The sequence below is a fragment of the Phalacrocorax aristotelis genome, chromosome 3 (genome assembly GCF_949628215.1).
Source record: "Phalacrocorax aristotelis chromosome 3, bGulAri2.1, whole genome shotgun sequence".
Taxonomy (NCBI): Eukaryota; Metazoa; Chordata; class Aves; order Suliformes; family Phalacrocoracidae; genus Phalacrocorax; species Phalacrocorax aristotelis.
In genome coordinates this window covers 104,313,072-104,326,012 of record NC_134278.1, presented here as the reverse complement: position 1 = coordinate 104,326,012, position 12,941 = coordinate 104,313,072, and the positions used below count along the sequence as shown (strand labels likewise).

The 12,941-nt window shown below is 38.3% G+C and overlaps 1 protein-coding gene across 31 annotated transcripts in view; it reads right to left on the bottom strand.

Moving 5' to 3' along the window:
- Positions 1-12,941, bottom strand: part of ESRRG (estrogen related receptor gamma) — a 404,960-nt gene that overhangs the window by 37,643 nt on the left and 354,376 nt on the right. For all 31 annotated transcript variants that reach the window (XM_075088879.1, XM_075088866.1, XM_075088864.1 and 28 more), the window contains one exon: positions 11,421-11,582. In XM_075088879.1, the coding sequence (XP_074944980.1) occupies positions 11,421-11,582 (162 nt within the window). The remainder of the gene's footprint in view (positions 1-11,420; positions 11,583-12,941) is intronic.

Sequence of the window (12,941 nt, the reverse complement as noted above, 5' to 3'; positions counted from 1 at the left end):
TAGCTCCAATTACCATGCTCAAAAACCTCAAAATATTTTCATAACTTGAAGTTTTACAGCTCATGTAATTTATACTTATTTTAACAGTGGAAAAGCAGCCCAGTCAAATTCCAATTAAATAATTACATTTTGCCTACCTAAAATTCTCACTGCATTTTTAATTGGATAGGACACACTTCACTGCTTCTCCTAAATTGTTTAGTGTTGCCATTCAGTATATAAATAGCCACCACTTTCTACCATGGAGACAGTACACTTGTCCACGTAGCTATCGATAGCAAATTCTAGTTCACCTGTGTCGGCTGTAGCACTGGAACTCGGGAGACCCACAGCAGCCCGTGCCCCTGTCTCCCCCTGTCATAAACTCATTTTAGGTGTGGTTTTTTCCTGTCATTGACGCTGGCTGATTACAGTTATGCGTATGCAATTATTCCCCATCGACACCCTCTTCTCTTGACTTTTATCACCTGAAATGCCCATCTAAGCCTCTTGTCAGACACTGCCCTCTGTAGGTCTGTGACAGTGCTGGAATTAGCCTGCACAGCATGTGCACTGCCCGCCCCCAACTCTACCTGCATTCCTCGCCCAGTGCCTTTCTGAAGCACCCTATTTCCCAGTGGCCTGTTGATTACAGAAACCATGGTATGGTTCATATATGAGGATTATACCACAAAATAAGTTACTCATCACCGTTGAAGTGCTAGGCACAATGCTGCCATCACTGTGAACTCCAAATTTGTGCTGAATATATTAGGCAAAGTATTCAGCACAAGTCACTAATGGTGTCTGGAAAACGTTCAGTAACTCAAAATGCAAAGAAACTCTTCAAAATAGACTGTTACCAATTTCAGTGAATGAAGATCATCTGGAATTCGCAACGCATATTGCATGTTAAATCTGCAGCTGAAGATTCACTGACACTAAGCAATGCGCTCCTGAATCTACACAATGGTTAACTTTATCTCTGGGAAACTTCAAAGTAGTAACAAGTGAAGAACAGATCACAGACAAGAATGGCTTTCTACAAGAGACCAATAGGGGGAAGGACTCAAAATTCTTCTCACTGCAAGTGCAGTTAATAATGAAAGACACAAGGGTCACGGTAACTTCTACCGGATATAGCTTGAATCGTAGCAAGTCTGGAGCCTAATGCCGGTTCATCAAGGCAGGCACCATGCTATAGCACAGTTATAAGAAAATCTCTGCCGAGATATACAACCTGCAGCCTGCTAATGTCATGATATATTTATGCCAGTAAGTGCAGCTCCTTCTTTGGACAAGGATATGAGCAGCAGCCATTACATGCTAAACGGTTCATCCTGATCTCTCCCAACAGCTAGATGCACGCAAACCGCAGAGTTGCCCCCGCCTCTTCTCCACTCTCATCACAACCCTTTGCCATAGTGTTCTCATGCGTAACACGTCAGGACCTGATAAGTTAGCTGACCCTACTTTTCAAGTGCCATTTACATTGAACTTGGAGCCTTCTGTGTCTGTAGTTGCATCTCATTTCAATATTTGATTTCACCTCAACTGTTAATGCAGCTGATTGAAATTGATGGTGCACAACATGGCAGATGAAAACATTTGGGGGAGAAGCTTCAGAGCTATACTGTGAAATTTCCACTTGTCTATAATACATGCCTCAGGAGTTTGGGGTGGAAAATCCCTTGGGCAGACCAACGTACTGTCAGAGAACTTTCTCTTTATAGAACATGTTTTCAAATGAAAAGAAGGTTCTGTGGTTTTTTTCTTGCATGGAAAATTACCCAAATATTCCTGCCTGCTATATAGTATGAAACTCGGAGGCAATGAATTAAAATAACACAGGAAACTGGCTTAAAAGTTACAGCCAAGTAAGTGTTCCATCTAAGTAATTAAATACAGGAGCATTTAGTATCTGCATTCTTTTGACTCTGTCTCCTGTGTTTCTTGGGATTCCTTCACCAGACGTGTGTGTGTGTGTGTGTATAAATGCGTATGCATAAATTGAGCATTGCACAATAAAAAAGCTTACTAGCAGTGAAAACATGAGTTCATAAAGCTCTTGTAAGATCCAGCTGATGCACAAGGTGATTACTGCAGACTCATTTTTGAAAACTGCTGATTTTGTTATTAGACTGGATCGAGCCTTGCAACCCAGGTGCTCACCTGCTATCCCTCTACTATATATAATCAGGCCCAGGTCACCATGTGCTCTGCCAGAAACGTGCTGACTGGCTAAGGGGGCCTTGCAATTCAGGTAATTAATCCTATTCTAATGTAGGTTAAGCAGGTGTGAAGCCAAACTCATCCAGAGAGAAAGTAGAGGTATCCTTAGAATTACACTATTTAACCAGTCTCAGCTGACTTTAGGAAAGCAGACCATCCTGTGCCGCTGACCCAGTCATACAGGTGAAGGCCTGTCTGCTCTAAATCCAGTCTGAGCAATCAGCTTCTTTTCCCCTCCCTCCTCCCATCCTGAATTTACAGTATCAACACACATGACTGAAAAGCCGCTCTTTTCTCCCTACCCAGAATAAAGTAAATATATTTTTGTTGGAGGCTAAGTTAGATGAGTAAGTCACCTGTTTAACTTAAAACAGACTGAGTGGTTACCATAAGAGGGCCATGTTGCTCTAATTTTACTTCTGCATTCCCAGCATATACTATGAACCTTTCACAGGCCAATTTAAATGACATGTAACATCCATGATCTTATTTCCAACAAAGCCTTCAGGAACTTTAAAACCAAGAAAAAAAAAATTCTTTTTTTTGGATGTTCTTTACACTCTGAATCTGGGTGAAAAAACCCTTGTTTTTCTTGAGGGAAGGAGTCAAACTAAGGAATAATGTTCCAACTTTCTTACTGTGTTTCTGAGCAAGGCATCTTCCTGCCTTGTGACCACATGGTACTTGTAAGAAGTTGGCCACCCTTGAGGTATCAATTGTACAATTAGGGAAAGTTTGGAAAAGGATGCCCCCTCAAAGATTATTTTGGAAGTTTAAATAGTTTCATATAGTATGCTTCTAACTGGCAGTCTTTTAATAGGGTTGGCAGTTGAACTAAATTATGAGGGGTGGAGGTGGAATGACGTTAAAGAGGTAACATGCCTGAAAACCTAATGTGCCCAGCTATCTCCTGTATGGCAATCCAGATGCTGTCCCATTTGCAAAAGACCATTATTGCTGAAGTCTCAAATTCAGATTGCTCACAGAAAAAAAGAGAACGGAGACTACAGTAAAATTAAAAAGGTTAAGATACATTTAGACTTCCTACCCTCTGGTAATAAGATTAATTCCTTGTTGGCTCAGAAGAAGAAAAACTGCTACTAAGCCATCTGCAATTTACACAGACCTAATCTAGTAAACCCGTTTGTCACACAAGAAGTGGGTACAAAGGTGAGTATTGTCTGTAAGTGGAAATACTTGCTTAAAGCTGGATTCTGCACGTTGCTGCAGAGAGTTTGAGGTGGTGAGTACACACAGGGGACAAAGAAAGCTCTCAGCTCCCACTGATATACTGACTACTGATGTGGGTTTATCCCTTCGGGGCCAGATCCTTAAACAACAGAGGCTGGCGTAGCACATTTGACTTGTATACCCATGACAACTGATCCCACCGAAGGCTCTTCGTCTGTCTTTACAGATTAACTGGGCAAACTACCATATATATTTGCTTCTACAAATCCTCGTTGTAATGCCTGATTGCTGAGTAAGACAAAAACGTTTCCTGTGTTTTTATTTTGCATCTTCATACCCTCCCCCTTGTTAAAAAAAACAACCCAGATGTGCTAACGGAATGGACTAATATTCCTTTTGGTTTTTTTCTCTCCTTTGTTCTATTCAGCATCACCTTTGAACACCTTTAAATATGCAATGGTGTATTTTTGGCCTCATGGTACTGCAGTAATACGTTTGCAAGTAAGGAAGCAGGCTGTGGAAGTCAGGCTACAAGTCATCCAGGGTAACACAACACTCTTGATTTTGCTAGAAGAATAATAGGGAATGGCTGGTACATCTCTTGCATTTAAGAATCAAATAATAGCCATTTTTGTTTACAGAAAGAAAATGAAAAGCACTGGCATTCATTACTGTTGATTTGCTCTCTTTTTATTAATCATTTCTTATTTTTAAAGGGCCACCTGAGTGAACAACATAATGCAATGGTAGGAAGATATTTACCAATTTAGCACCTCATTATAAAACTACTCAGAAACCTCTTTGTCTCTCGTTTAACATAATAATTATTAGTGGCAACAAAAGTGGATCCCACACTTGCACCATGATTAGCAAGTGATGAATTTGGGTTGAATATATTGCATTTTGCTAAGTAAACCTTATTATATCCCAAATCCTCAGTCTAAAAAACATCTAATTTTAATAAAATAATTTCCACTCCTGTTTAAATGCATGTTTCCAAATTAACCAGTGATATTCTATAGAAAACTCCCTCTTTTATGCTTGAAGTCTCCAGCTGCCACACAATTTATATCTCTTTCCTCCCCTCTTTGTTTTTCAGCCATTTTCCCTGAATGTCAAAGTCAATTTAGTGCATTTCACTTTGCTGAATAAATCAGAGGCGAAATCCTTGCTAAAAGTGAAAATTTGATTTGCTAAAAGGAGCTTAGGGCAACTATTAATCAATATATCCAGAGTGTCAAAGCTAAGGCCATGATAGACATGCATTCATTTGGAGATTGGTTGAGGCAGATAAAGGGGGACACTGGGGGGGGCAGGGGGGGGCGGGAGAAGTGCAACAGCCAGACAGTGTAGTGTGTATGTTGGGGTATGGGTAGAGGGAGAGGAGTGTTATAAAAAAAAACAAAAACAAAAAAACCAACAAACCACACCAAAATGAGACAGTCACTTGAAAGGAAGAGGTGAGTACTTGTATGTGAATAAAAGATGAACTTAATAGAGACAAAAAGTCACTGTTTAATTCTGATATTGAGAGAAGATGATTTTAATGAAGGATTTTTTTTAAGTTAAATCTAAGAATTGAGCCAAGTTCTTTTGTTACCTGTTAATTCATGTTTTTGGTTTTGTTCTGCTTTCAGTGATGATTATTCTTAAACAAGCTTTTTCAACAAATAGATAGGTATTTTAAAGTCAAAACTAGCAACTATATTCATGTATAATTTGCAGGTGATGAGATGTTTATATGCCAGGGATTATATTATTTTTTCCCACCAGTTAATTTATGCTAGTAAAAAATGCCAAAAGTGACTACCCTGGCAAATAAAGTGCTCTTTTTACCCCAGGACATCTATGTCCAGTGTTACAGAAAGCTCCTCACCTCTCCATTGCTGTCTGTCTCAGTTCTGAACTGGAACCCATCTTTTCTGATTAGCAGACACACTAAGAGTGTGTACATCTGTAGTTGCACATAGAGCCTACTCTTTTGTACTGAAATCAGCCAGAATTTTGCCACTGACTTCAGTAATGGATCCACTAAGAACAGTCTGCTATCATATCTCAGGTGCACATATGAAATAATTTTAAAATAAACAAATGGATCTTTCTGTAACTACCTTTTACCACACTGCAGATTGCTGTTTTGTTTTGAAAAAGCTAAGAGAGTGTTGACATGTTTATTCATACATTTTCCTGGAAATCCCACCTCCTCCCAGCCTTGCAAAAACACACCTTCTCTGTGATACTATTTTCAAAGAATGAGAAAAATAGAAAAAGCCACCGTTCCTAGCACTTCAAATGATGTTAAGAATATTGATGCAAACAGTGAGATAGATGAACTGCTGGCATTTTAAGCACACTGCTGTTCCATTCTGCTCAGAGTAGCTTGAATCAACATGGTGATCTACACACTGGCAGTGTCGGGCGGTCAATCTATGCTAACACTCAAAAATAAAACCGACAGTCAATTGCCGATTTCCCATATTGTACACTTTAGTGACAGAGGTCAAGGAAGTCAGTAGTTTTTGAGAAACTTTTTGGCTGGAATCTCTACCTGTAAGATTCCCAGGAAACGGTCTGCCTCAGATCACGTATGTAATACAAGTTGTGAGTTCAAGAACATTTCCATCACAGGAAAAGCATGCCTGATTTCCCCAATCAGTGCATGTTTGTAGGAGTTAAAAGAAGAGCAGGTAGCACACTTTTGATAAACAGAAGGCTAAAAACACTTGCAAAGGGTCCAAGATTGAGCACATTGGTAAAGGGCAGGCTGTCCCGATTCCCCGTGAGGCTCAAGTTATTATCACTACAAACATCTTAGCACGAAACAGCTCATACTCCATTCCATGTTACACGAGCAGTAAACACTACATTTACACGTCCACCTGTCTGTGGAGTGACAGGCACCCTGTGATAGGGGCTCTAAGACAGCTGCAGGAGTCATCACATTGTCTGAAATGGTCCTGAGTTCAGCTAGCAGCACAAGAGACTAGAGAAGGCCTCAACCTTAGCAGAAACAACAAATTTTACAGGAGCAAGCAGCATGGTAGAGACGTACAGGAAGACGTCTATTCCCCTTGCAGAACTGAGATTCTGTATTAGCTGCTCCAAAAACAATCCAGAGAAAGATCTGGGCAGGATGCTGGCTATAGCTATAACATATGTGCCTATATACACCAGGTAGTTCCAATGTCTGATTTCAGTCTGTCTTCAAAGTCCTACCAATGTGAACAGTACCATGAAGGAACATTCAGGATTTTTTCCCTGTCATTTAAACACATGCTGTACGCCCACTACGATGTAGATACATAACTACATGCATGAGATGTACCATATATGCATGCTCTCATGCTTTCTTTAACATTATCTTTCCAAAGGTGATTATGGTCAACTTTTTCTCTGTGCTTTTCCCTACATGGCGTGATATTTCTGAAACAGATGATCAGAAAAGGGCATTTTAGAAATGACAACTCTGCAGCAAGTCATGTTCTTGTCCAGTATTAGAATGTTAAATTATACTCCTGAGAGCTGCTTTGGAAAGGAAAGCTTAAATATTGTCCTCCACAAAGAGTATGCCGGAACAATAATGTTTCATAAAACATTAACATTAACACAAAAATATTCAAAACATCCTTGGATTTGCTCCATCAAAATCATGCTTTCCTTTTTTTTTTTTTTTCTTCTTTTTAAATACTAGCACCAGTGGCAGTATCAATTTCTAAATATTCCCTTTCCTGAACACTGTTACTGCTAGCAAAGCAGGGACACAGTTGAAGACAAGCAGGCTTATTTTACTAAATAATGTAACTAGTTATTTTTGATGTATTAGTCTGATTTACTGTTTCCAAACAAATTTTTCATTTTAAGTGCAAAAAGTTGATTTCTATGGTCTGGTTGATGTTTTTTCATGCATGCAAATTTTTTAGAGAACATTTTGTCTTTAGCTTCCTGTTATGCACATTTTTTAAGAGCTTCATGTTTTCTGCCTCCACTTAATACGAAAGAACATTGCACATTTTTGCTGAATGTCAATGAGATAGTTACATTACAGAAATCATGCCTAAATGACTCTGATACTGTGACTAGGTATCAGCAGAATTCCATCCCATACTGGAAAAGAGTTTAATTAATATAATGCAACCAATATAAAATGAAGCCTCCCCAAAATACAATGCAAAGGGTAGGAAACTCAACCCCCAGTTAATATTGAAATAAGCACGGCTCTCTTATTTAAAATATTAAAATAAAATAAAATAGAAAAGTCTTGCAGAGGCTTCATAAATATATTTAGAATTTATTTAGTCAGTTAATAGGGTTTTTGTCTCACCAGGCAGGAGACGAAGCAGCATCGGCCTCTTCCTAAGCACCTTCAGTATTTTACTAACAAAGTTACAGCACATCGGAATATTTTAATCTGACACAAAGAACAACAATAGATCTGACTGCTGGGCTGATAATCTTCTTATCACACCCTGTGAAACCTAGCTCTAATATTTGACTGAGCCTCCATTACTCGGCAACACATTCTAAAAAGGCCAACAATGGAGAGAGAATGAAGTGGAGTGTGGAAGTACCTCCATATCTACATAAAAGAGATTAGAGGCGACAGCGTTCCATTTTACAGCTCAATCATATTGTGTTAGCATGCGCTTATCCGAGCGCGGATGAAATTGAAAGAGAAATAAAAAAGAGTCAGGCAGATAGGAACCAGAAAAGCGAGGCATGAGCAATTTCCAAGGATATAAAAGGATGCTAATGGCGGGGCCCTGTCATTCTTAAAAAGGGCTATTAGGGCACCATCATCTGTTCTTGTGCCCTTACGCTCCTCTAACTAAAGTCAAGCATTTCCTAATGCCATTGTGATCTTTTCCTTCTTCAGATAAGACATGGTCATGTTTCATAACAACACACTTTCCATTTATTTGATTTATAAATGCAAGGAGACTAATTCTATTTACTGATAAAGGCTTTCCATATATATTTTCTTTCAATATTTTCTTTCAATATTTCCTTTTGTAGATGGCATAGACTTTTTGTTCAGTCAAAACAAGTATTGAAATGTTTCCAATAGCACAAAAATACTAATGATTTTATGAAAGCATTTGAACTTTGTATAATTTTAAAACATTTTTTAGACCATGACTGCAATGGGAAACAGTTGGCCAGGGCAGAATGCATATTGCATTGTTACCTTTTTACAGATAATCTCATTAAAAGACTTTTTGTTAGAATAGCAAAAACATTATTTTGGTTTCTTCTACAAAGACAAATTTTACTTTGAGTTACAATGCTTTACAGCTGAGATCTTTATTAGTTATTAAGCACCTGATATATAAGGGCCTTTAATTATACTGAACCTTAAGAATCACTGTAGTAGAGAAAGATTTGCTGATTGCTGCTTTGCTGTGCTAGGCACAAATTCACTACTGGTATAATTAATCGATTCCAAGAGATTTACGCCAAGGATTTCCTTAGTCTGCTAAGCTACAGCAAACTTTCAAGCAATTTGCACTCTTTTTCTAACTCATCCTCTTTCTAATTCTGTTATGTTTCTGCCTACAGTAACAGTTGTTAGCTTAGAAAACAGTCAGCACCAATTCAGGCTCTTCTACACGTTGTTTTGTGCCAGACGTGAGCACAGCAGTCCAGGTTCAGCAGTACCCCATCATTCAAAACCAAGCTACAAAAGCTCATCACATTTGCCCTTTAGCCTGTCAATCCCTTTTGCATTTTGATATTTGTGATCAAATGCCAGACAACAAGCACAGGCTTTATCACTGCCCTCTGTTACCAGAAGGTTTATAAAAAGATTGTCTTTATTTCCCTTTTTCCCCCCCTTCTCATTCCTAAATGGAGTCAGGTGAGTAAACTTAGCTTGTGTGGCTTTACCATGGCAGGTGTGTTTCTGAGTTTACCGCGTAATAAAAGGCTGCCTCACGGCAGAAATGTTCCTCAACTGGTTCAGATCGCAGACTTTAAATTTTCAAGGCCAGTTCACAGCATCCAATACCTTTTCCATGCTAACCAAAGCCATCATTTTAAAGGCTGCTCAGTCTCATCCCTCTGCTCTTCTGACCTCTCCAGCCAAATCAAAGCTACAGAACATATTCACAAATCAAACTGACGAAAGTGCCGCTGCAACTACTATGGACCATGGCTGACTTATTTGAAAACTACTCTTTTGGTTAAGGTGATCTAGGTATCTTCAAAGATGAAACTCAAACTCACTTATTTAACTCATTTTGACTTAATTTGGGGTGCTTTATTAACAACCAGTGTAAGACAAAGTAGCTAGTATAATATAGAGTGATGTTTAAATTAGTTTACAATTTGCTTGGTCTCATCTAGAACTGCTCTGAACAAAGCCATTCAGAAATGTCAGCTGTGTTCCTAACCACTGTAACAAATTGTTGCCTGAACGCTGCACACCTAATGACTTCAAATTAGCTTCACTGCGATATTGCCTGACAGTTCGTTACGACTGTTAGCAACATAGCTGGCGTATCATGACCAATAAATTGGTTTCAGTGTGGGCTGGGAAAGGGACTTCCATCAATTTGATTAAAGAAATTACTGTAGCATTCAAAGCATAAAGACAAACTAGTTTAAGGAGACAGAAATAAGTTAACTGTACCAGAAAAACATTACTTGTGATACGAAAGCTTGTTTATACACCATTTGTGGCACAGAGAATGACTGAATTTCAACTGTGTCACATACTGACTATTTTAGAGTCTGTACGTTGTTGTTGCTCATCTAAAGTAAAATAACATTCCATAAATGTACAAAGTATTTTATTACTACTCTTTGTTAAGTGTTTGTATTTATCAAAGATGACTCAGAAGCACCTACCAGAAGAACTGAGGCCCTGTGCTGGTTAGCACAAGGGGAAAAATCCCAGGAAGACTATTTCTTTTTATTTCTTTGTGATTTCTTTTGATACTAGAAATAAAATATATTTAACTTTGATAAACAAACAACTGACTGAATTATTTATTCTGTTATTAAGGTATCCCAGAATCACATCCAAAATCAAGACTATATACTACTCAGAGGAATGAAAGGTTATCCATTCTTATGTTCAATAAGGCTCCAGTATCAAAATTAGAAAACTAAAAAGCTGATGAAAACATACCAACATGCTCACTCATTTGCTGGACTAGAAAAATACCTTAAGAAACAAGCAAAAAAGCCAGGTTTTTTTATGTGACTTTACCATTTCTGAAAGGTGACAGACTGAGAACCCTGGAGAGACTCTGTAAGCTTGTCTGCTAGCCTGCAAAGCAAGCACCAATACCTCAGCAACAGGGGGAAGTAAAATATACCTAAAATGGTATCTGAAGAAATCACTAATCTTCTGAGAAAGTGCTTTTGATGACCCCCACTTCTTTTGCTAACAAGTCAGCTTTTATAATATCAACGCAGTTACATGATGTAGACTGCAGTCCACTTCACGCAGACCAAGGAACTAATAAGCTGTAAGAGGAAACCTTTTGGTACAATTCAGTTTTTTCTGCTGAACTGCTGGTACAATTCAGTTCTCACAGGAGTTCATTCAATGAAGAGAACAATTCCTTTGTGCCATGCCAAAATATAACTGAATTTTTGCACCCCCTGTGGTCAGCATAAGATAGTGCTGCCTTTACGGAATAGAGGAACCAGACTTATATTTAACTGCCACTGAATCAGAGGAGTACAGAGGAAAGCACTTACACCACCCTTCATACCAGGCTGATGCTCTGGATAGCAAGGCAAGTTTATCTTAATAAAAGTAATACATGAAAAAAATTGGTTAACTGAGCTGCATGTAAAACTTATTAATGTAGTAACACTCATGGCAACAACACTACTATTTCCAAGGTAAGATATATTATCATCTAACCTACATCCTATGTGAATAATCTGGAGTCTTAAGAAAACTGCATGCATTGTAGTGAGAGAACAAGTCATATTTTTTACCAGAACTGAATAACCCATGTGATGATTTCTGTATGTCATCTATTTGCAATAAATGCTGTATGTACCTGGAATATGCTTAGCCCATCCAATGATCACCACCAGTTCTCTGTCTGCCAGGTCACAAAGAGTGGTAAGCGCTTTGATGTCACTGTCTGGAACAGTAGGGTCAGGCATAGCATAGATCTTCTCTGGTTCAGCCACCAGCAAATGGGAGACAATCTTGTTATCTGTAAAAATGGTCCAGAACAGCACAAGATCACCCGTAGCATCATTCTACTTTTCAAACAGATGGCTCATATTTCAAAGAGCACAAAAATTTCTCTTAAGATACTGGGCCTAATTAAACTTTATTGTAACTTCACAGGCTTCTACAAGCAGTTACGGCACAAGCAAATCTGATCCATTACAATGTTCTTAAGAAAGTAAATTTAATGTAGAAACACATGATCACCTTCTAATATTGGAATACCAACTTTGTAGAAAAATATTCATGTATTATAATGTATTTCGTACTGTGCCAATATAAAAGTTTTGCCTTCCTCTAATTACCTGCAACCCTCCCCAAAGGTTTTTGAGGGAGTAAATACAGCAAACCATTGGTCAGTCACTGAAATCTGTAACTTCTGTCAGCAATTACAACTACCATTCTTTGTTTTAGATGTCACTGTTAAACTGTTGCGACAGAAACGGTCTCAGGACTTTCTCAGTGCTTATTATCCCCTGTATCTTATATTATGGGTATCCTGCCTGTTAAAATGTTAAGAATGAATCTGTACTCCTTGGGGCCTATGCTGTGAGAAAAGCAGGGTGCTGTCATACATTCACTTTCCCGTGAAACACACAAATTTAGAATTGTGTGTAAAACTAGCTTCTTTCAGTAAAAAAGAGCCAGTCAGGAATAACTATTAAAATCAATGAGAATAAAGACTGTAAAACTAAGGAAAGTACTAATAGATGGAGACCCCACATCAGAAAATTGGGTCTGTGCAAAAAATGACACTTTATCATAGTCACACACTGGTTATTTTTATCTATATAGCATTTTCACTCATGTGTTTAATATTTACTTCTTCATGCAGATGAATTGTGAACTCTATTTGGAATAATCATTTAAGTTATAAGGAAAAGTATGGAAAAGTGTGTGTGGGGGGGAGAATGTTGGGGAAAAGAGAAGAAGGGCCTGGAAGATTTACCATTCAGTGTTGCTATTCTATATTCTGTAAGTAGGATAAACATAAAATGAGCATTATATCCACATGGAGGCACAATGGAAGTATCTTCTCTCTATACAGGAGCCTGATTTGTTACTCTGAGAAGGCAGTACTGAAAAATGGGAAAAGGACTGATTCATTAAGCCTCCCAGTATATTATTGGTTTTTCCTTTCATGGTAGGTACATCCTGTGACCTCAAATGCACCACCAGAACTTAAAGCCCAAATATCACCCTTTAGTGAATTTACACTAATCCATTCCCTTCCTTAGGATAAAGAGTCATGGGTCTTGATATAAATGGGATTCCACTGTGAGAAGGTGTGAAGTATTTTCTGACTGCAGAGAAAGCTGACAGGATTAGTATTATTTTCCCC